Consider the following 21,904-nt stretch of genomic DNA (forward strand, 5'->3'; position numbering starts at 1 on the left):
GGCTACCTTTCAAATTTGGGAGATAATAACCTGAATATAATATGCATCATATGTAATATAAAGTAGTTTAATTATGTTATAAATGATTCAATGTTTTTTCTGTTTCATTTTTATATCTTCACTATACAATGAAGCGTTGGTCAAATCGGAAGCGGTTAAGTGCCAGCAAGGTAAATTTACTTGTTTTTTATTTTTATATAATCTGAATAAAACTTCCTTTTTTCACACATGCATTCATATATATACAGATATACACATACATACATCCATTCATATATACATATACACATACACATATATACCTACATATATAAAATTAGTATTGTTCAGACTTGATTTGTATCAGCATTCTGTACCTCTTATTGTTTTAATGAATAAAAAGGAAAGGCCCTTTCTTTAGAGTTTCATTAAGTGAAGGCATGGCCAGATGTTCGAACTTGCACTTGTTTGAGTGGTGACATTTTGTATGTATGAGGGGTGTTAGAATTTTACACTTCATTAAGCTTGGGACACTTAGAATGTGGCATGGCTAGATGCTGTCCTTTCAGGAAGTTCTTTGCCATGAGAAACCAATGTGAGTACTTCAGGGGCAAAATACAGACTAGAAAAACATGTGCCAGCCATTATCAGTCTCTCCCATATCTTCTCAATGTACAATGGTACTATTTTAAATATATCATGAAGTACTGGTGGGTTTTACATCATTACTATATCTAAGCAAGTGTATAGTATTTTACAGTTTGTGCAAGTGGGAATACCAATGAAAGCATTCAGAATTTAATCATTTATTAAGGTAACAAATTAGAAAATTATACATTAGGTAACTAAACATGAAAATTATTCTAGAAGGAACCCCTCCCACCACCACCACCAAAGTATTTTTAACTCAAGTTAGCAGTTCTTACTACTCTACATCCAGAGATGTTGAATCCTAGTTAAATGATGTGGTACTTCAGGCTCTTTGTCTGATTTGATTTCTGAGTGTGAGGGCTGATCCGTGCCTGTGGTAGAAAGAAGTTGTGCAGACAATCACTTGTATATGAATGAGTGTGTACATACACACAATTTCTAAATTTTAACTGTATAATACCTCAGGTGATTACTTCTCTATACAATATGGAGTCTGTAATCAAGAACAAGAATTCTTAATATTTCTGACAGAGAGAAAGAAAGGGAGGGAGGGAGGGAGAGAGAGAGAGAGAGAGAGAGAGAGAGAGAGAGAGAGAGAGAGAGAGAGAGAGAGAGAGGAGAGACTGAGACTGTCTTGCACTCAGAATCCATAGGAGTCAACGTTCTAACGCCACACTCTGACTGTAGTGTGTCCACACTGACTATAGTGCATCTACATTTTAAGCATGTAAACAGAACTATGAAGGGGGAAATGGTCAACCTCCCATCTCACTTGGTTCCTTGCACCCTGGTCCATGTCCAGAAACAGATGAGGACACGATAAATAACGGTGTGCTGTCATCTCCAACATTCTCCACCTTTGTCTTATTCCTTTATAGTCACTAGAGGGTAGGAGAACATCATTTCTCACCACAGAAGGGAGTCCAGCTCTCACTCTCTGCCTTAAGAGTTGCTGTAACCACCCAAAGCAGTAAAGTTTCCCAGAATGCCTTGGTGAAGCCTGACAAAGCAGTATTTTCTCCTTTATTGATTCGGCTGCTGCACTAAAACACCGGTACTGTACATCAATAACCATCTTTAGTTAGGGAGCTTCAGTCTGTGGAAGAGCACCGGCAGTTTGTGGGAGAACATAAAGGCGAGAAACAGAAATTGTGAGCCTGGGGAATATTGGAGTCCAGGGAGGACAGGAGAGGTTATGGAACAATGGCCGAAGGAACGAAGAGGGGTAGGAAAAACGTCGACGGCTTGGATAAAGATATCAAAATTATGAAGGGGACGGAGGATCCAGAGAGCAGTATTTATATATAGATACTACAGAGTTATGTGTTGAGGCTGAGCCGCTGCTCTTATTTTTCTTTCTGGAATTTTGACTTCAGTGTGCTGGGCTCAGGAATGTAATAAATGCCCAAAGCCAGTACATATGTTTAGTAAAATCCCAGACAAGTAAAGCTTGATGAATGCTAGAGATATTCATATGTGAGACATGAAGATTATACATTGGGGAACACTTAATGGTGATGGTGCTTTCTTTGCATTGGGAAGTATGCAGTTTAAGCAGGAAAGCGAGATAGCTTGTAACTTGGCTTACGAGAAAGAACCACCGGGGAATTATACACCCACTGCCATTAACACTGTATAAACACGAATAAAAGTCTCTGATCATCTACCTTTTGATACTCTTAAACCACAAATTTCTTTAATTTAAAAATAATATTTTGTTATTTTACGTGTATAAATGTTTGCTGCATGTCTATCTGTGGGCCACATGCGTGGCTAGTGTTTGAGGAGACCGGGGAGGGAGTTAGATCCCCTGAAAGAGCAGTTACAGATGGTTGTGAACTGCTACGTAGACGCCGGATATTGAACTTGGATTCTCTAGAACAGTGGTTCCCAACCTGTGGGTCAGGTTGCAACCTGTTTGGGGGTCAAATGTCTCTTTCACAGGGATCACAGGGATCACATATCAGATATCCTGCATATTAGATACTTAGATTTTTAATTCGTAACAGTAGCAAAATTACAGTTATGAAGTAGCAATGAAACAATTTTCTGGTTGGGGGTCTCTACGACATGAGGAACTATATTGAAGGGTTGCAGCATTAGGAAGGTTGCGAACAGTTTTTCTAGAGGAACAGCCAATGCTCTTAACTACTTAACCATTTCTCCACCTTCTCTTTTAAGATTTTCATGTTATGCTTAATGTTAGGAAATGTCTGAGATAAAGATTGCTTAGCTGTGAACATAGAAAATTATACTTCTGTGCTACCTATGGCATAACAGGGGATTTAAACCTCAATCTGATTCATATATGCCTTTATTTAGACGGTTGCTTCTTTTTCTCTATAAGTCTTATATTTTTGAATTACCTCAAATGTTCCTGAATAAGTGTATCCTTGTGGCTCATTTTAGAAGTGTGTCTTTGTTATTTTTGCCCTAGATTTCAATGTGATAGATATATAAGGGTAGTGTTTAAGATAGGCTTAGCTTCCTCCCAGAAAATCTTTTAAAATGAGTGTCTGATGGAGAATTCGGGGTTTGATATAATAGATCATGGACTGGCATCTCTGTCTTTTGCACTGTTGCTGGGTAGTACTCAGTGTGGGCAAGGCTGCTCCGAGACTCACTGTGGTGTACTGTGATGCCTGCTGCAGCTCTACACAAGAACACTCACAGCACTTACAACCAGCAAACAGTTTAATGCAAGAAGGGACAGAAAGGGGACTAGAAGTGGAGGTCACGTATCTGTGACAGTACCTAGACACCTTGTAGCTCTATTATCATCCCTCCCTCTCTCCCTCCCTCTCTCCCTCTCAAACACACACTCACATGTGCACACACACACTCACACACATGCACACACACTTGCACATGCACACATGCACACTCACGCACATGGAGTTGGGGGAGGCTTTCCTCATTTGGTTTGTAAAGCTGTCTGAACACAGGTTTCTTCAGCTATGGATTTCACGTGCATTTTCATGGGGATGAGTACACACTCTCTCAGGGCTCTTCTTTTGACCTTCTGATTCACACATTAATACGTCAGCCATCTACGATAAGAGAGGACCTACACCCGTGCAACATTTTTATTGTCTGTTATGAAATTACGTGACTAGTAGTGGCAACTTTTGGCCCGTCTGGCTTTATATTCTTTTATTGCAGTTTCTGTCTGTTATTGTGGAGGCTGAGCTCTGCGGGCTACACTTTCTAGGTCTCCTAATCATCTGTGCTCCAGCTGGCTTGGTACGGGGAGAGAAATTGGCACAAAGAGTGTTTGATGTAGAGGAACTTCGACTGAGGGAGGAGAGTGAAAGAATTTGAAAGGGCCTCCTGTCTGTCTATCTGTCTGTCTGTCTACTGTCTATCATTAACGAGCTATTCTGTGATCAAATCAAACCTGGGAAGAGGGGCAAGTTTAATGATTGTGTTGTCTGCTGGTAGTTAGGCTTAAGGAGCTGTTTCTACCCAAATGGGTGTCTTGCCATCTACTGTCTGGATGAACACGTCTCACTATACACATTTCTCTATGTGAACTCCCCATGCCTTATTGGTGTGAGAGCCTGGGAGTAGTCTGAGGGAATCCCTGTTGCAAGAAAAAGCATTCTTCCGAGTGCTGGTGTCAGCTCTCTCATGGAGGTGGGGGCACCAACTCTCCTGCTACAGTGACTAGTGAGGGGCAGGGACAGCTATCCCAGGGCCAGTGAGGGACAGGACTGGCTCAGCATGGCCCTTGAATTTCAACATGCATGGTTCCTATGACCCCCTGTGGCAACAGGAGCCATGGACGTCAGCCCAGCAGCTGGCTGCTGTAGGGCCATGGACCCAGACGTGGCCTTTGGCAGCAGCCTAAACCAGGCCCCCTGTGGCTGCACAAGTCACTAGGATTGGCATGGTCTCTGTGGTTGTGAAGCTCTTGGACACCAACATGGCCATAGGTGGTGACCCAGACCACTGGCATCAGCATTACCTTTGATGTTATCAGGAACCATAAACATCAACACAGACCTTGGCTGCTGTAAGACCATGGACCCAGACATAGCTCTTTGCCCAGATGACACCGTGGCCCCAGTGGCAGCATGGCCCTCAGATACCAACATGGCCATAGGATATAGCCTAGACCCCAGGCATCCATGTGGCCTTTGGTGGCACCATGGGGCACAGACGTCACAGACCCTGACTGTACTAGGACCATGGACCCAGACGTGGTCCCATGAAGCAGCACAGGCTCAGATGCCACCATGGCCCCAGGTGGCAGTGCAGCCCACCCAGATTGGCATGGCCCCTGTATCAGAGCAGCCCTTGGACACCTACATGGCCCAAGATGGTAGCCCAGACCCCTGGCATCAGCATGGCATTCAATGGTATCAAGAGCCACAGTCATTGACTCAGACCCACCTGGCTGTGCCACCCCGCACCACAGGTGTGGGAGAATTGGACCCAATGGCATGGGCCTAGGAGAGCTGGCTCTGTCCATCATCTGAGGGGATGGTCCCCAATGGCTTGGAATGACCCGCTCAACTACCACCCAGATCCACATCCTGGGCCTTGGGTTGGCCCACCCTAACAGCTGCCCCACCTTTGACCTGCTGGAGTGCATGAAGGGACTGGTCCCGCAGGACAATAACCGCAGAATCTCCATGACTTGGGGCAACAACAGGATAGCCGAGAGAAGTTTCAGTGAGGGTCCAGCCCAGTGATGATGGTGTATCAGAAACCAGAGTCCTTGAACCAGACCAATGACTCATTGCAATGAACATTTGTGGGTGGGGCTGATTGGATGAAAGGGTGTACTGCGTAACACACCCCGACTCCCAAGGCCACTAGGATGAATGAAGAGGCGTTGGAAAGATGGAGGAGTCAGGTGGGCTTTTTGGTGGTTTGGTCTTGTTTTTAATTAATTTGGGGGGCATACTGCAGGGGTGAGGGGTGGATATGGAGGGACTGGGAGGTGAGTGGGATTGGGGTGCATAATGTGAAATTTCTAAAGAATCAATGAGGAATTATGTCTAAAAAATGAAGAAGAAGAAGAAGAAGAAGAAGAAGAAGAAGAAGAAGAAGAAGAAGAAGAAGAAGAAGAAGAAGAAGAAGCAACCAACAAGCTGAAGACAGAAAGAAGACAGAGCATGTTTCCCGAACACTTCAGCTAGCAGAGTGCTTTCTGTTTATTAGTTTGCTCATTCTCATTTGCACATGTTCTTCAATGTCTGCTCATAGTAACACAGTCGCACTATTCACTCTTTTGGTTAAACTCAAAGCCCTGAAATTATACATTCACACTGCCACATACATCTTGGTCCATAGAGATCTGTCTCTGCATGTCTGGATGCTTGTTTTTTTTTAATCCAATCTAATATATCTCTATCTTATTTCTCCAAAGTATGTATTATCTGTCATCTAGCACATCTCTCTAGCTTTTTAAACTGTTGGTGCTAGGAATAGAACCCCAGGTCTTAGGCTAAACATACACTCTACCACTGAGCTCTATCCTTGCCTTGTGTCTGTCTATTCTCTGTCTGCCTTCTGCACATCTAGATGTGGCCCTCTATAGACCCATGCTAAGTGTCTAAACTCTGACCTTCTGCTTTCTTTTAAGAAGCTGAGGTCACAATGAGACTCTGGATACAGTGACCTCCAGGCTTTCCTGCTTTTTTGAGGCTGCAGCCATGCTCAGGTCGGGCTGTCAATCTGCCAGAGCTTTATAAACTTATATGAGCAGAGTCAGGGACACCATCTTCCTAGCTCTTTCATTATGCCACTCTTCTCTGTAGCATTATACTCAGTATTACACCAAAATTTGTCATGGAACATAGCCTTATAGAGGGAATGCTGTCCTGGATTGTCAATGTGAACTAGAGAATCGGAATGTGTGTTGTGAGTATTCAGGGCCATACAGCAAGTTCCTCTCTTAGTCCTGCAGGTGGGTGGGGAGAGCCCAAGGTAATTTCAAGAAGACTAGAGTGACTATGAGTAAACAAGACAAGGCAGCGTGGAGATGTGGCCATTCCAAATAATGGAGTACCTGACAAGAGCCAGAGATCATAGTATACAGCTTCAAACAACCTGTGCTCCTAAATGTGATCCATGGACCAGTCACAGCTGGGATTTGTTATATTATTTTTAAAAGTCTATTTTCAAAACTTTTGTTGTTTGTAAGTTTTTGTGACAAGTTTTCACATGTAGCTATGACCAACTTAGGGTTTAGAACCTGTTATGTAGGTGAAATTGGTCTCAAAATTTTACCGCTCCTCCTACACCAGTCTCTCCCACCTCCCCACAGGCCTGAGATTATGGGTATGCACTACCATGCCCAATTTAAAGGCAACTTCTTACCTCTCACTTCTTTTTACATCATGAATCAAAATCTCTGATAACTAGTGCCAAGAGTCTTAACTAGACCTCTAGGTAGCTCTAAAGCATACTCCTGTCTGAGAGCCATTGACATGAGGTAGAAAATGTGGTAAGCTCCTGGAGATAGCAGAAGTTGAAAGCAGAGATGTCAGGAAGGGTGATGGTACGGTCAGTAGCTCTACCTGCTAACTCTTGGAGGATAGGAACAGGGCTGGGGTTAAGGCGCTGTAAGGAGGTGCTCAGTGGAATAACGAGAAGATGCTCGGGATCCGGTGCTAGCCCTGCCCTTTCAACACCTAAGACTGAGACCAGCACCAAATACCTTATTTTAGGTCCAGAATATGGGAGCATTTGCTACATTTTAAATTAAGGCAAGAAGTAGAGAAATAGAATAGACTAAAAGTCTAAGGCAGTTGACATAAAAACTAAATACTAGATTATAAATAGTGCTGCACAATGTTTGAGTTCCCTAGAGGTCAGGTCAAAGAAATAATCTCATGGATCACGTGATCATTTTACCCTGTTAATAAAAGAACTGATATTTCTTGCCCCAAATTTAGAGTCATGGAGCCCTTCCAGTCCTTGTCTATTTATTACATCTTTTCTTAACTTAGTTTTTATTTTCCAGTAGAAAGTATCAGTGATAGTATTTCCTTATAACTGAGAATCTGAAATGAATACAGCACTTCTATAACTTTATACACACAGTGTTTATGTCCTTGAAACTTTGGATACAAGTGCCTCTGTCCATGCGGGAAATGTAGAAAGTTTTCTTTGTGTCCTTATGTGAGGACTCAGGATCCTCTTCAGACAATGTAAGTAGCTGCAGAGGAGGGTCTGTTCTGGAAGCTGGTTCCCTGCATGCATGGATCTGCTCCCATTGTGCCGTAAAGCTGTTGACAGGCAGCAGTAGTTTTACATGTTGAAAACACTTGAAAGGAATATTTTAGTGAAGCTTTTTATAGACCTAGACCGAGTGTTTTCCCTCAGCTTTGCACAGAAATAGTCACCGGAGTTGGAGCCCTGCTTTGCTAGTCATTTTTCTTACCATTTTTCTTACAGAGGTGTTTTTTTTTTTTCTTTCGTGCATTTGTTTCTGTTGGCTACCTGTGTTGGCACAGAGACTTTAGGAGCATAATGGAGAGGTCAAAAACAGGATGTGTTAGCAACACAAGAGTCTTACACTGCCATCACTGAAAAAAAAAATCTTAAAATAAAAAAAAAATTAAAACTACACTTGCCCCTGCTTTTTCTTGTTACTCTCTTTGTTTATTATTATTTTGTACACGTGGCATATGAGCGTATGTGTGTGAGCAGGTGGGGTGTGTGCCTGTGTGGAGGAGGTCTGTGGGAACCTGAGCTTCTCAAGCTTGTCACTCTTTGCCTTATTCCCTTGAGACGGGGTGTCCCACGGAACCTGGAGCTCATCTTTTGACCTAAACTTGCTGGCAAGTTAGCCCCTGTCTCCATCATCTATACTGTTACCATTTTGGATGCTCATGGCCCTGCTGGTCTTTCTGTGTGGGTGCTGTGCTGGAGGATGGGGATCTGAACTCACGTTCCTATGCTTGTGAAACAAGTACTCTCAACCACTGAACCATCTCCCCAGCTCCTTGTCCTCTTTTACCTTTCCTTCCTTTTTCCTTCACTGTTTGTTTCTTCTCTTTTTCTTCTCTGATATCCCTCAGCACATTCCACACTGGAACTTACAGGGAACAGTTGAATGTGGCCTTGCTGTTGATGGCCACAGACTGTCCCCCGAGCTCGTAACTCCATGTTCTACCTTGCGCTTGTGTTTCACTCATCAGTTAATGTCACCAGACTGCAATCCACTGTATAAACCCCGAATAAACACATTTACTCTGAGGCTCTATTCCTGGATGAGAACCTTTGGAGATTCTGAAGTGAATCTTGGCACCTCCTTGAAGTGAGCAGAAGCTCCCTAGCGTACAGACTCCTTTTCTTCCCACTGAGCTCTGAGTGTGAGGTTATCATGACTTAAGAAGTAAAGAAATCTTTGGAGGGTTGCTCCATTTGCATGAAAATCAGCATGCTTAATGAGCTGAGTGTCACACCTTGTTTTTATATTTCTATTAATAATTGATGTATGCACTTTCAATGGACATCATTTTTCTATCTAAGAAGAATGAGCATGGATCCTATGGAGTGGGGGCCCAGACACAGAGAGATGAATGGATCACATAGAAATACTAAAAGGTTCTGATCCTTGGGGAGGAAGGAGGAAAATAGCACACCCCTGATGCATTATATTTTATCCCTCCTGTCTGTGAAGGAATTAGGGTCAGGACCCAGAAACTTTGCTCTATCAGCTGGTGTTTGTTTCAGCTCAGGTGGGGTGGGCTTCCTCTTTGATGGGTCATTTCCTCCTTTCCTATCGTATACCAGACTGCATTAAGATGACAAATTCCCCTTACAGGCAGGGACAGAGACGTGAAAACCTGAGCTATACAGCTAACTGAGTGAGTGCAGATGAGCCGATTTATTGTGGGGAGAAAGGGGATGTTTGAAGAACAAAATAGATTTTGCTAACCTTGCTGTGCTGTTGGGCACACAGAGAATGCCTGGTTCTGTCCTGCCCTGTCTCTTCATTTTGGGAAGGAATGCTGAAGGAGGTATGAAGAATGTCTTTAGATCGCACACAAGTACAGACTGTGGAGTTTGCAAGGGAACATTTTTTAAGGTCAAATAAGTAAAATAAAAGTCTTACTTTCTTTCCTATCTGTGAACTCTGCAATAAATAATTCTCTTCTCCCACCCTGCCTTTAGGAGGGGTAAAATAAAAAAGAAAGAAAAGAAAACTTGGCCAGTGAACGAGCAAGTCTATCAGATCAAACATGACTGTGTTAAATACTAAAATGTTCAAAGTCCGACTGAGATAGATAAAGGCTTTGATGGAAAGAGGATATTTCCCAGGGACATTACAAGCCATAATCCAGATGTTATGGTGTAATGCAACGAGTGTCCGTGGATAGATCAGGAGCTTCAGCCAAGCCGCGCCTGGTGCAGGCCTCAGCCTTGCCCTCCCATGCTGTTCTGCCATATGGAACCCATCTCCAGCCCCCTTAATAACCAGCTTTGGATTCCATTTTCACAGAGCTCATAGAGCTAAGTGGGGCTGCTTTATGGACAAGTTAGATAGAGGCCTTTCCAAGATAAACATCCAATTTGAAATTAGGACATTCTGCACTGCAAAATTATTTTAGGGCATATTTCACGGACATGCTGCCATTTTTCTTAGGCAATTGCCAGACTGTAGGATGCCCTTTGATCCTCTGTGGACATTACTCCCTGTTTTATAAAAGGGATGTTGAAATAGTTGCAGCGTTGAGGGAGGAATATATCTGTCGGAACTTTGAAGCATGGCCATGGGACAGGTCATGCTTTAGCTTGTTGGTTAGAAGTCAAACTTTTAAGAAGGAAAAGACAGCAAAAGAGGGAATTACAGCAGGACTTATGAATCAAAATCTCATCTTTCCTTTAAAGGCAGACATGTCAGCCTGTGCACTCAATAAGCTGTACAAATGTGTAAGAGTATATTCTGTGTTTGTATGCACATCTGTAGATGTGGACACACACGAATGCATGTCTGTGCTATGTGATGCTTTTGTGATGTGATTTTAACAAAGTCACTTAATTTAAACTGCTTTGTATTTCTTATTGTTGAATACATTGTATAGAAGACCAAGTGACAATTGGTGGCTAAGAAATAATCCTTATGTGCTGGGAGAATCTTTCTCTCCTATTCAATTGTTTTCCCATTTGCATGTTCTAATTTGCAATAGTATCTCTAAATCAGTCCCCCCCCTCTCTGTCTCTCTCTCCTGTGTGTGTGTGTGTGTGTGTGTGTATGAAGAAAATCTTTATGGTCATCCTGGATAAAAGTTGGGAGTACATCTTTCCTTAAAAGTAATTTTGTTTACTGTTATCATACATCAGCAAAATACTCAGAGTGGCATGACTACGTTTCTTGAGAATGGTACAGTGATGTAGTTGAAGTAAGTAAGCTGATATTTAGTATGGACCTAACTTACTACTTGTTAGGGTAAATTGTGACTGCCTGGTGTGGTTGAACAGACTGGTGTCTCAATGACCACAAAGACAGAGTAAGCAGATGATGGCAATGCCTACACGGAGTTAGGAGTGCATTGCTTTGTTCTGATGCTCAGTTCCATTGACATTCTTCAGTCTAGTGGTTCTTCCTCTAAAGAAAAAGCATATACTTGTTTCACTTCAGTTATCAAGCACGATTTGGAAATGAACTCTGCCATCTAAACTCAGCCCGTGGATCAGGTGGGAATCCCAGCTCAAGCAACTAAGTAGGGAGGGACCGTTGAGAGGTCAGGGCTGAGCACAAAGTGCTGAACAACTCCAAAGGGATGATGGGTACAGTGTAGTTGTGGCATTTTGATTTCATAAAAACAAACGTTGATTTTTTTTTCTAAAATGTTTTCAAGAGACAAACGGATGCAGAGAGAGATGAAATTAGTTGGATGGGATGCTGAATGTGATGAATAAGTTCATGAAGATTAGTTCTACCACTGATTCTGTTTTCTTTTGGGGGAGCTTAAAAATTATATAATGAGAATTATAAAAACTGTAGCCACCGTCTTTATCATTTAAGAATAGACACTTGTCTTCTTTCTATATTGTGTTTGAGGTATATATAAATAAAATCATTTAGAAAAAGAAAAGCAGTAAGTTAAGGGTTACTTAGCCCATCTGGGGCTTCAGGGACTCTGAGATGACTTCATACCCTTCCCATTCCTCCTTGTCACATCGCATCCTCTGGACCCACACTGCTTATTTGTCCAGTTAGGTCATTGTGAGCTACACTTGGAGTTGTGGCTCTTCTCACAGTGGCATGGAGCTTTTAAAATACTAGCCTGAGGGAGAGAAAGGAAAAAATGTGAATGTGATGGATAAATTCACAATCATTATTGCTATAGATTCAGAAGCGTTTTGTCCCTTAGAGCTCTCTTTCCAAGCATGCCTTTTTTTTTTTCCTCCCAACGAGTCAAACAGCCAAAGCCAAGTTCTAGGATCTCTATGAAAGAGCTCATCTGAGTAGGAGTACACAGCAGAGCCAAATCCACATGCTGTTTGCACCTATCTTTTGCAAGATTGGAAGCAAGTCACAGAACTGGGAGCATGCATTTGCAAAACCAGGGAATGTTAAGACGTTCTTCCAAGCTGGGAGCAACTTCAGGCTGAAGCAGGGAGGACTGGAATGCATAAGATGGCCAGATTCACTTTCAAGAGCAATCAATCTGTTTACACGCTGTTTTTACTTATTTATTTATTTTTAGTCCTCTTTGATCCGCAACCTACGGCTCTCAGAGTCCCTAAGAAAGAATCAACTCTGGAATGGGATTATAAGTATAACTCTGTTGGAAGGGAAGAATGTCTCAGGAGGGAACATGACAGAGATGTTTGTCCAGTTGAAACTGGGAGATCAGAGATACAAAAGCAAGGTAAGCTATGTTAATGATACAAGGAAGACATTATCTTTCCAAGCAATAATGAGGAAAAAATTTCCCGCTTTATGTTTCTCAATAGTGGAGCCAACTTATTTTTAGCATCTCCCCAGCCATGTTAAATAGCATCCCAGAAAATAAAACAATTGTATAGATTAATTAAACGGATTCAGGTTTTGCTTAATGTCATTTATTTTCAGAGGTAAAGAATTTATTTTCATGTATTTCAGAGGTAAAGAAAGTTTCTTAAATCATAGTTCTGGATGCATGACCTGTCTTCAGTTTGAGAATGAGTAATGTGGGCTCTGTAGGAAAAGGGTAGATGAGTGTTCTTCATTACTCTAAAATAAAGCTACAGACTACTTGATAACATTAAAATGTTGGAGATAAATAAAAATGTTTTCAAAATTATATGTGTGTTTCCTTGTTAGTTTTAGCACAAAAAATAGATACCTGCTGTTTCTGGGTTTTGCTGTTTTTATTTACTTTTTGTTATTATTTTTCCTCCCCCAAATAAACTACATAAAGTACTAAAAAATAACAGTGCTTTTAACTGTTTTTTTTTTAAGAATAAATTGTCTGGTCCCACTAATCCAAATTCCATATAGTTCTTAATTTTCATAATTTGATGTGAATTGAATTAAAAAAACCATCATTTTTAAACCATGGAAATTAAATTGTTTTCATCTTGATATAACTGTTTTATAACTAACAGATAGGAATATTTTGCATGTTTTATGAATTTAAAGGGGCTAGGGTAGTTGAAAGTTATGCCACTTGCCAAAGACCACATTAAAAAACGAAACAATCCTAGAAGGTCTTGAAAGAGGACCCAAGGATATTTGCACTGAGATCCCTGGCACCCAGGAAGCAGCCAAGCCGATATAGACAACTTGGAAAAGGAGAAAGGAAGGCAAGAGGCTGTATTCTACGTAAATTTCAGTTCAAAAACCCAACATTAGACATCCTTCCCTCCAGCACAAAGGAGCAGGGAGATAAGGCACACAGCAAACAAGAGTGTGCAAACAATGGAAAAGTGAGTGTGAGTGAGATCTGAAATACACAGATAATCATTTCCGGCGGATCATTTCAGGCAGAGCCTGGCACTGAGTGTACTAGAATGATTACTTCCCTCTGCTGGGAAACCCTTAGCCACTCATGGTCAGGCTAAGGGTTTCTAGAAAACTAATTCATCCCTGTGACAATTAGCTATACAGTACGAGGTGGAGTATAGAGTTAGACCAATGTCTAGCACATTCCCTGCGGGAAAAACTGCATTGAATTTTTATTTCTAAGACATCTTTTTCTTCTTGGAATCTAAATTCTGTGATCTGATATGATAAAAAAAAAAAAGGTATAAAACCCAGCTCAAATGTGTTTCTATGACATGGCAGCAGCTGAGGTGTGAGCGGCCCATGCTTTTCCTTGCTTGAGAGTAGTTGGTGTTGATTTAAGAGTTGATCTGTGGGTTTAGAGCCCAGACTCAGCTGCCAATGCTTGAAATATTTATTCACAAATTAAATCTCTATGAAAGAATGGAAAAGAAGATCCTGTCATTAAAGCCACCCCATAGGCAATTTGTTCACACTTAGAGAACACAGGAACATGTGTGTGTGTGTGTGTGTGTGTGTGTGTGTGTGATTTTTCTCTAACCAGTTAATTTTCCAGTATGGTAAAGTGGAATTGTCTTGTTTTCTCTTTGACAAAGCATTGTGATTCATTATCTTTGGACTCAAAACTAGATGGTCCGTGCTATCATATATTATAGATTTCTCATTTAATGTGTCCAAAAGATGTTAATTAAGCCCACAAAGTGTTAGTTTATCTGATGCTTAAGCCAGCTCTGGTATACGCACCATCACAAACATTGCTTGTATTTGACTAAACAGTTAATGCTGTCTTCAGTAGGAATGAGCAGGCTCTTTGTATATATGCACTGCATGTTTGTGTGGTTCTTACAGTTTCTTATGGTAGTCTTTTTAACTTGATGAAGCAATTGCTGCATTTGGGAGTCAGTTAAAAGAGTAGTCATATTTTGCTAAATCCTGAGTCCACGAGGGTCCCTTTTATTCCAGAAGTTTAAGTGTATCTTGCTTAGAGACCCACCCCATCATGGTGACTTCCTGCCCTGTAGACATGACATAAATGTGTAGCTGCTGTGGCCATGAGCGACCTTCTGAGAAAGTAAACTCTGTAACTGCATGTTTTCTAGACACTGTGTAAGAGTGCAAACCCGCAGTGGCAGGAACAGTTTGACTTTCACTACTTCTCTGACAGGATGGGCATTTTGGACATTGAAGTGTGGGGAAAGGACAGCAAAAAGCACGAGGAGCGACTGGGCACGTGAGTCACTCTGCTACTCCTGGGGTGGAAGTTCCTAACTGTACCTCACTCTGCTACTCCTGGGGTGGGAGTTCCTAACTGTACCGTGCTAGCTCCGAAAGAATGTCTCGTGTGTTTGGGTTGGAGGTGGACACCCATCTCCTACCTCAAGGGAGCAGGTAGCACACTGGACAGCCACTTAATGTAGAAGGGGTATTAGTTGATTTTCTAGTTGGTAGATGTAATTCAGTATTCAAATCAGGCTTGCAAAAGAAGAAAACAGAGTTATCCCTCCTCATCTATAGAGAGCTCATTCTAGGAACTCATAATGATAATAACATACTCAAAGGTCAGAGGGCATGGGGCATGTGACATATTTGCATTCAGACACCACAGACACTTGGTCATCTTACATGCTTTGTCTCTGGATTACAAATGATACCTAACATAATGTGAAACCTATGTAAGTCCTTGATAGATCCCCGGATAACTTCATGTGATGACTATGGGTATAATCTTTAAAGCAGACATTTTATCCAAGGTTGGTTGAATCCATACATTCAAAGGTCCCACTGCAGTCTGTGAGTCAGAAAGACTCCAGAGGAAATTATGTGCTATCTCAGACCATTGGGACACATCTGTAAACATTTGCAGGATTTCATTTTAGTTTTACAATGTATCATGTGATACATTTAGTAAGAGAAGAAGGTGAGTTGTTCTCCGTGATAGAAAAGTTTCAATGTCCTTAATTCAATGTCTATAGAATCTGAAGCAGTCAAAACCATTCCGTGGTTTGTTTACTTTGGAGGTGGTCTAAAAGTAAACAACTCAATTGAGGTGGTCACCCATGGGTAACAAATAATAACGTGAAAATTATAGTTTCTTCATAGGACTGTATTGAGGAATACCATAAAATCGCAAGCACCGTGCCTGGCCTGTAGTGGACACAAAGGAAGCACTGGCAGAAATTCCCCTTCCCTCTGATCTAGGGCAGCAGAGCTCTGCAAACTAGGGAGAGGAAGTCGTCCAGTGATGTGGCGTGGGGCTTGAGGACAATAAATTCCAGAGCCAGGATTTGGGTTTTTAAAGATCCCATTCTTTCTATCAAATCATTCTCTATTGTTTCCCCCCTAGATGCATCATTTGTGTACAAATCTTAAACGATGAACATAAATGTGTAAAGAATTGCCAGCAGTTATCTGTTGCTGGCTTCCAGTCTGGAGCCTCGGCTCAAGGCTTTGTGCTGAGCCACTGCTGAGGGATGTGAGGGACGATATCACCTCTCCTATGTAGCCAGTACACCTTGATATTCAGGATTCCAGCCAAGGACGAGGGTTTATTACTCAAAAATAAAGATTAAAAGAACTTATCTGCTATGTATAACCCATTGGTTTTACAGCAAGGGAGTGCAGAGAGAACAGCCAGACGCTCCGAGGGAAGACTTGGCGCGAGGCCAGCGGAGCACTCCTTCAGAGAGTGGTCTTTCTCTATGCAGCTCTTCTCAGTGCAGGGGGTGTGGGGCCCTGCAGCGCAGTGTTAGTCCTTCTTGCTGTCTGTATCTCCTCCTTCCCTCCCGAGGCAGCTGTAAGAGCAACTTAGCACCCATAGAATTCCCCGCTCCTGTCTCAACACAGCTGTCCTGTTACATAGTGTTCCCTGACATGTAACAAGACACTTGTAGCAGACTGGCGGGCTGTCATCCACCTGACACCAATTACTTCCTACAATTACACAGAAACAGACATGTGCCTCTGCACACGATGTCTGCATTCCATTATGCATGGCCAGGTACCTACTAAGGGAACAGCCCGCCAGAAGCTAGGGCAGTTTCATCTCTGCTTTTCACCCCGTACCTGCCCGGCACAGTTGGCTTTGCCTTGCACGTCTTCTCATGCATGCTCCCTGCTGCCTGTCTGCTGGGCAGCACTCATGGCTTCCTGGGCCAACTGGGTACATAGCATAGATAGTGAGCTGGATCATGCCACATACCCCAGGTCCAGCCGGTGTGGGCTGGTGTTGGATGGCCACTTCATGTCCAGTTACTAGTCTGGTCTTGTTTCTTTTCTTCCATCCCCACATAGGGAAACTGAAATGCCTCAGACATTTCCCAGTACCTCCAACATCCTCAGCTCTCTGATATATCAGAGCCCTGCCTGTGTCAAGGACAGTAGGATCAGAAAGTTAGGACTAGGACTAAGCTAGGCAACTCTGAGAACTCTATGTCCCAAAGTGTTATCTGCACAGTGGGTATTTGGGCCTCCTGTGATGAATGGCCCGGAGTTATTTTAGTAGGTGCAAATAATAATGCCTTGCATGTCTCATATCACTACATTGTCTTGCTTCCATCACATAATAGGAAATGCTTTTCCAAATGAGTGTTATGTGGCTTCACAGAAACAAACAAACAAAAAATAACCGAAGACGTCCTGTATGGCCTGTGTTTTGTCATTTGAGTATTCACTTATTATTTTAGCCATTTCCCGTTTGTAACTGAGATGTCTACCTGTCTTCTCATCATTCTGTCCTTCCTCTCTATGGATTGGAAAGGATTTTTGTTGCTTTTTTGGGCATCCTTTTCCTTTTCCCCCCTCTTGCAATTCAAAAGATAACAACAGTGTCTCCTGGGAGACCTGGCTCTGTGCAGTCTTGCATTGCACCGAATATAGGCAGACACAAGTTTTTACTCACATAGAATACTCTTTCTCAGGTTTAATGGAGACATGATGGCAGGACAAAGTGTGTTGGATTTTGTAATCCTAATACTCAGGAGGCTAAGCAGGGAGGATCATGAGTTTGAGGCCAGCCTGGGCTACACAGCAAAACCCTGTCTCATAAACAAACAGAACTGCAAACCATTGTACTAGCATGCCGTTATTTCTGGCAAGTTACTTGTGGATTATTCTTATGAGTTTCTTTCTTTTTTTTATTTCAACTTAAAAAAAATTACTTAATAGTGTCTGTGTGTGCAGGTTTTCATATGCCAAGATGTTCATATGGAGGTCAGAGGACAACTTCCGGAGTTGAATCTCTCCTTCTACCGTGGGGTCACAGGTTCAAACTCAGGTCATAAGGCTTGTACAACAAGCACCTTTAAAGTACCATCCTACCAGCCCACATTTCCCCATTTTTGTCCCCATAGCTTATTTTCCTTTGTGTCGTTCACTCTAAGACTTGGCTATTCTTACTTCAACTACTCAAAAATAGAGGAGTCTCTAATAGTGCAAACAGATGCTCACTGTCTCCTGAGACCCATCTTCCATTTTATTTTGGAGAATACAGACATGTTAATACTTTCACATCCCTCTAAGGAAATTCTCCTTGGTGAAGATTCCCATTGTAGATAGTTTGATACGAGAAGGAAACGTTAACATTTTAGGGGTTACTATGTGATGTTGGTAATGAACCTACTATATGTCTATTTTGCTGGAGTCCATGGCTAACATTCAGGTCAGAAACAGCAGCAATATCCATTGACATTATCTACAGTGAGCATTACATTTCTGTTAATAATTTTGAATTTTTTCTGTCTGGCAACTATAGATCTCTATAAAATGTAAAACTAAAATGATTTAATTCAAGTAAATTAAATGTAACCAGTAAAATTCAGTATGTTTCTCAAAATATAGATCTATTATATATATGTATATATATATACATATATATATATGTAAACAGTGGGCATGTTCAAAGATATTTGCATATTTACTGACTTGGGGATGAACAGCACCATTCAAGATTCATGGGTGGTGTAGCCTTTGCTTATAGGAGCTGAACTCACATACACAACAGTGGTCTTTAGATTGCCTCTTCCCTACATCCATGTTCTGAAGCTTTCTTGAGTGTGACTTCCCCTCTGCCATAGCATATCCACCCACAGTTTCTGTCTGACCTTCAGTAACTGAAGATGGGGTGGATAGAGTCCCAAAGATGAACATGCTTTCACAAGAGCCAACCTCCCTTGAGAACATGCTGCCTAATTCACCTTTTGTTGTTGTTGTTTATTTGTTTTTGTTTTTTGGCAAAGCAACTATAAAAAGAAACCATCAGATCTGAGGCAGGGGGAGTAAACTTTCAAGGAAAAGAAGATATAAGCCCAAGAGAAACCAGTCCCAGCTATGAGTGCGTGTGATATAGTATAACTAACAATACACGCAGATAACAAGCCCCAGGAATCCCCCTACTGTGGACCCCCAGCACAGAGTGATCTGTGAACACTATGCCCAGCTTTTATGTGTGTGTTGAGGATCTGAAGTCCTCCTGCTTGAATGGCAGTCGCTCTACCCACACAGCCATCCTTTAGCGTCTGTTGTTAATGAAATGAAAAAGTATAAAGAACAGGTGAATATCAATTATTCCATTTTTGTGCTGTTTCAACGAAGAAATAATTTTCTTAATGGATACATTCCATTCCAGCGTGACTGTCGAGATTCTGTTTTGTGGAGTATTCTAAACTTAATTTGCAAAGCTTGAGACTGAGAATGCACACTCCTGTTTTGATCTGCCTCACAGTCATTCCTCGGTCCCAGATGGTGTCTTAAAGTGGCTCTGACATCCTACCAGTTTATTAGTGGCTTTGAAGCAGTGAACAGTCCAGGCTGGAATATTTCTCTGGACAAATTGCAGCCCATGTCGTTGATCTGCTTTTACAGCCAGGCTTGACACATTCACCGTTCTCTTCCTGTGCGCCCACTTCCTCAGCTGCTGAGATTTACAGCTTTTCAAACCACCGCGCTCTTTCCTGCCCCTTGCATTTAAGCTAAAAGCCGACCAGTCTGTAATATAAAACATGGAATTATGGTAATGAAGAAGAGGTTAAAAGCTACCACGGCAAGTCAAAGTTGGGCCGGTTTGGCTGACTGATATGGTAAAATTATGTGTTGAATTAAAACATTAAAATGTTGTGGGATTAATGGAGAAAGACAAGAATGGGAGGTCAGAAACAATGCTAAATCAGCACTTTAACAGCCTGTGGTGAAAGAGGGGAGCTTCAATAAATGTCTGTTGGGGAAAAAAATAATAAGAGTAATTTAGTCTCTGTTTCCTTCAGGTGAGTAGAACTGTGGAGTTCTCAACCTCAAACCCAGGAAGTCCGTTTACTTCAGCTGTTTTCTATACAGGAGAAGAATGATGGCTGAGAAATAATTAACCAAAGGCACAGATTTTTGTCATTTGAGATGAGGGGGTAGTTTTTTACCCCAGTGGCAATTGTTTGAGCATTCATTTTATTCACCAGTCCCGGAGCCCTCTTGTGGGCTGGGCAGGCTCAAAGCAGTGAGATTCATTACAATATAACGACGGTGAATCTTCCGCCCTTGAGCACTAAATTTTGAGCTGTCCGGTCACAAGCAGCCAACAGTGGCTCTTCCATTGGTGTGAAGGTTGTGGATTCCGGAGTCATGTAAATGACCTTGGGTTTCTGGTTCAAAGTGGGCAGAGTTCAGGAAACAGGGTGACATAAACAGAGGTTTGTAAAATGAGTGGCTGAGAGTGGGGCAGAAAGGGCTGGAGTGGTGGACCAAATAGCTTGCCATGTAAGCAAGAAGAGTTCAAATCCCAATAATTCATGTAAAAGCCAGAAGCATAGTGTGAACAGCTGGAATCCCGCCCTGCTATAGGGAGGTGGAGGTACAGATGGGAAATCCCAGGGAGCTTGGGAAAAAGAACAAAGAGAGCCTTTCTGAAACAAGGTGGAAGGTGAGGACCAACTGCTGAATTTGCCTTCTGACCTCTACATGCATCCTGTGGCACACATGCTTAGGAAGTCAGCACAAAATGCAGGCAGCTGTCTACCGAGGAGACAAGCTCCTTTGTTCCGCAGAACCTTGACAGGTGGGAAAAGGCTGGTGGTGTCTCTGGATGAAGTTAGAGAATCGAGCAGGGCATATAGCCATGGAATCCCAAGTCACGTTGATGAATAAAGCAGCTTCTCTCTAGGTGTGCATAAATCAGCGACCATTCTGCCTGTATTTTCACAAGGTGAATCTTTGAATTGTGCCAGTATTCCTGTGAACTCAATTTGCTAAGATCTGAAGCTAGAATGTGTGTTTTCTGGTTCCCCATGGGTCCTGTGGGTTCACTACCCTGATTGTCCAGAGAGGGTCACTAACCTTGCCCACGGGGTGAAGCATGACACTCTGCTGACAGCTATGCTTCCTTAATTTTCATTAATCGATTTCTTATAAGGGACTTCTAAGTGGTGGAGTTCCTTACAGCAGAGCAATTTTATAACAATGTTTCTTTATCTCTTTATTAGCAAACAGATCATTGGGTATTTTGGCTCAGTTTCATAGGGTATAGTGAGATAAAAAATATTTTAAAATTTCTTACGTTAATGTCTCCAATGCCTTTATTGACCTCTTTATATTACCTTCAAGCAATCTTGCAATTAAAAATACTTCCACTGGCATAATTCACCACAGCCAAAATAGTAGCATTTCTGTGCATCAAGATTGACAAACAGAATCCTGGAGTCAAAGCCTGCTTTTGAGTAAATGAAGCTTTATTAGAAAACAATCTCATTTGTTTTCATTGTTGGTTATATTGTAGCTTTTGTGTTATAAGGAGAGAGTAGCGCAGTTTCAGAAGAGATGATGACCCACAAACCACAATGGATATTTTCTGCTTCATCACAAAAAAGAGTTTGCTCCATGTGAGAATGTCCTGGGTGAGGTACATAACGCGCTGACAGGCTAATTCTATGACTTGCCCATAACAGGTAGAGAAGTTGATCTTTTATCCTCCTTGTAGCTGGTACAGGTTGATCCTGCATCTACCTACAGCTGTTAGTGGGGAAAAAGAAAGCACAGAGCGTCTCAGAAAGCAGCAAAAGCTTTTTCTGGACTTCAGGAACAGCCTAAGCAAGCAAGCAAACAAACAAACAAAAACTAACTAAAGTTATTTTATATATTCTCTTAGACAAATACTTTCCAGTAATGGGGATGAAAACCTTCCAAATGCAATGTATGAAGTTCTCAAAGAATTAACACAACTATTTAAACAAATAAAAAAAGGGTCTTGAATGGTCTTTTCAAGATTTTAAGTAATAAATGCATCTTTAATTGATTTTTAAACATATTGCTTACATCTGGAAGAGTTTAGATTTGCTTTGT

At 41.8% G+C, this 21,904-nt stretch overlaps 1 protein-coding gene across 3 annotated transcripts in view; it reads left to right on the plus strand.

Moving 5' to 3' along the window:
- The window catches only part of Mctp2 (multiple C2 and transmembrane domain containing 2), a 206,263-nt gene that overhangs the window by 37,787 nt on the left and 146,572 nt on the right, over positions 1-21,904 (plus strand). For all 3 annotated transcript variants that reach the window (XM_059272997.1, XM_059273001.1, XM_059273005.1), the window contains exons 7-9: positions 135-170; positions 12,306-12,470; positions 14,686-14,816. In XM_059272997.1, the coding sequence (XP_059128980.1) occupies positions 135-170; positions 12,306-12,470; positions 14,686-14,816 (332 nt within the window). The remainder of the gene's footprint in view (positions 1-134; positions 171-12,305; positions 12,471-14,685; positions 14,817-21,904) is intronic.

Source organism: Peromyscus eremicus, chromosome 1, assembly GCF_949786415.1.
Source record: "Peromyscus eremicus chromosome 1, PerEre_H2_v1, whole genome shotgun sequence".
Lineage (NCBI taxonomy): Eukaryota > Metazoa > Chordata > Mammalia > Rodentia > Cricetidae > Peromyscus > Peromyscus eremicus.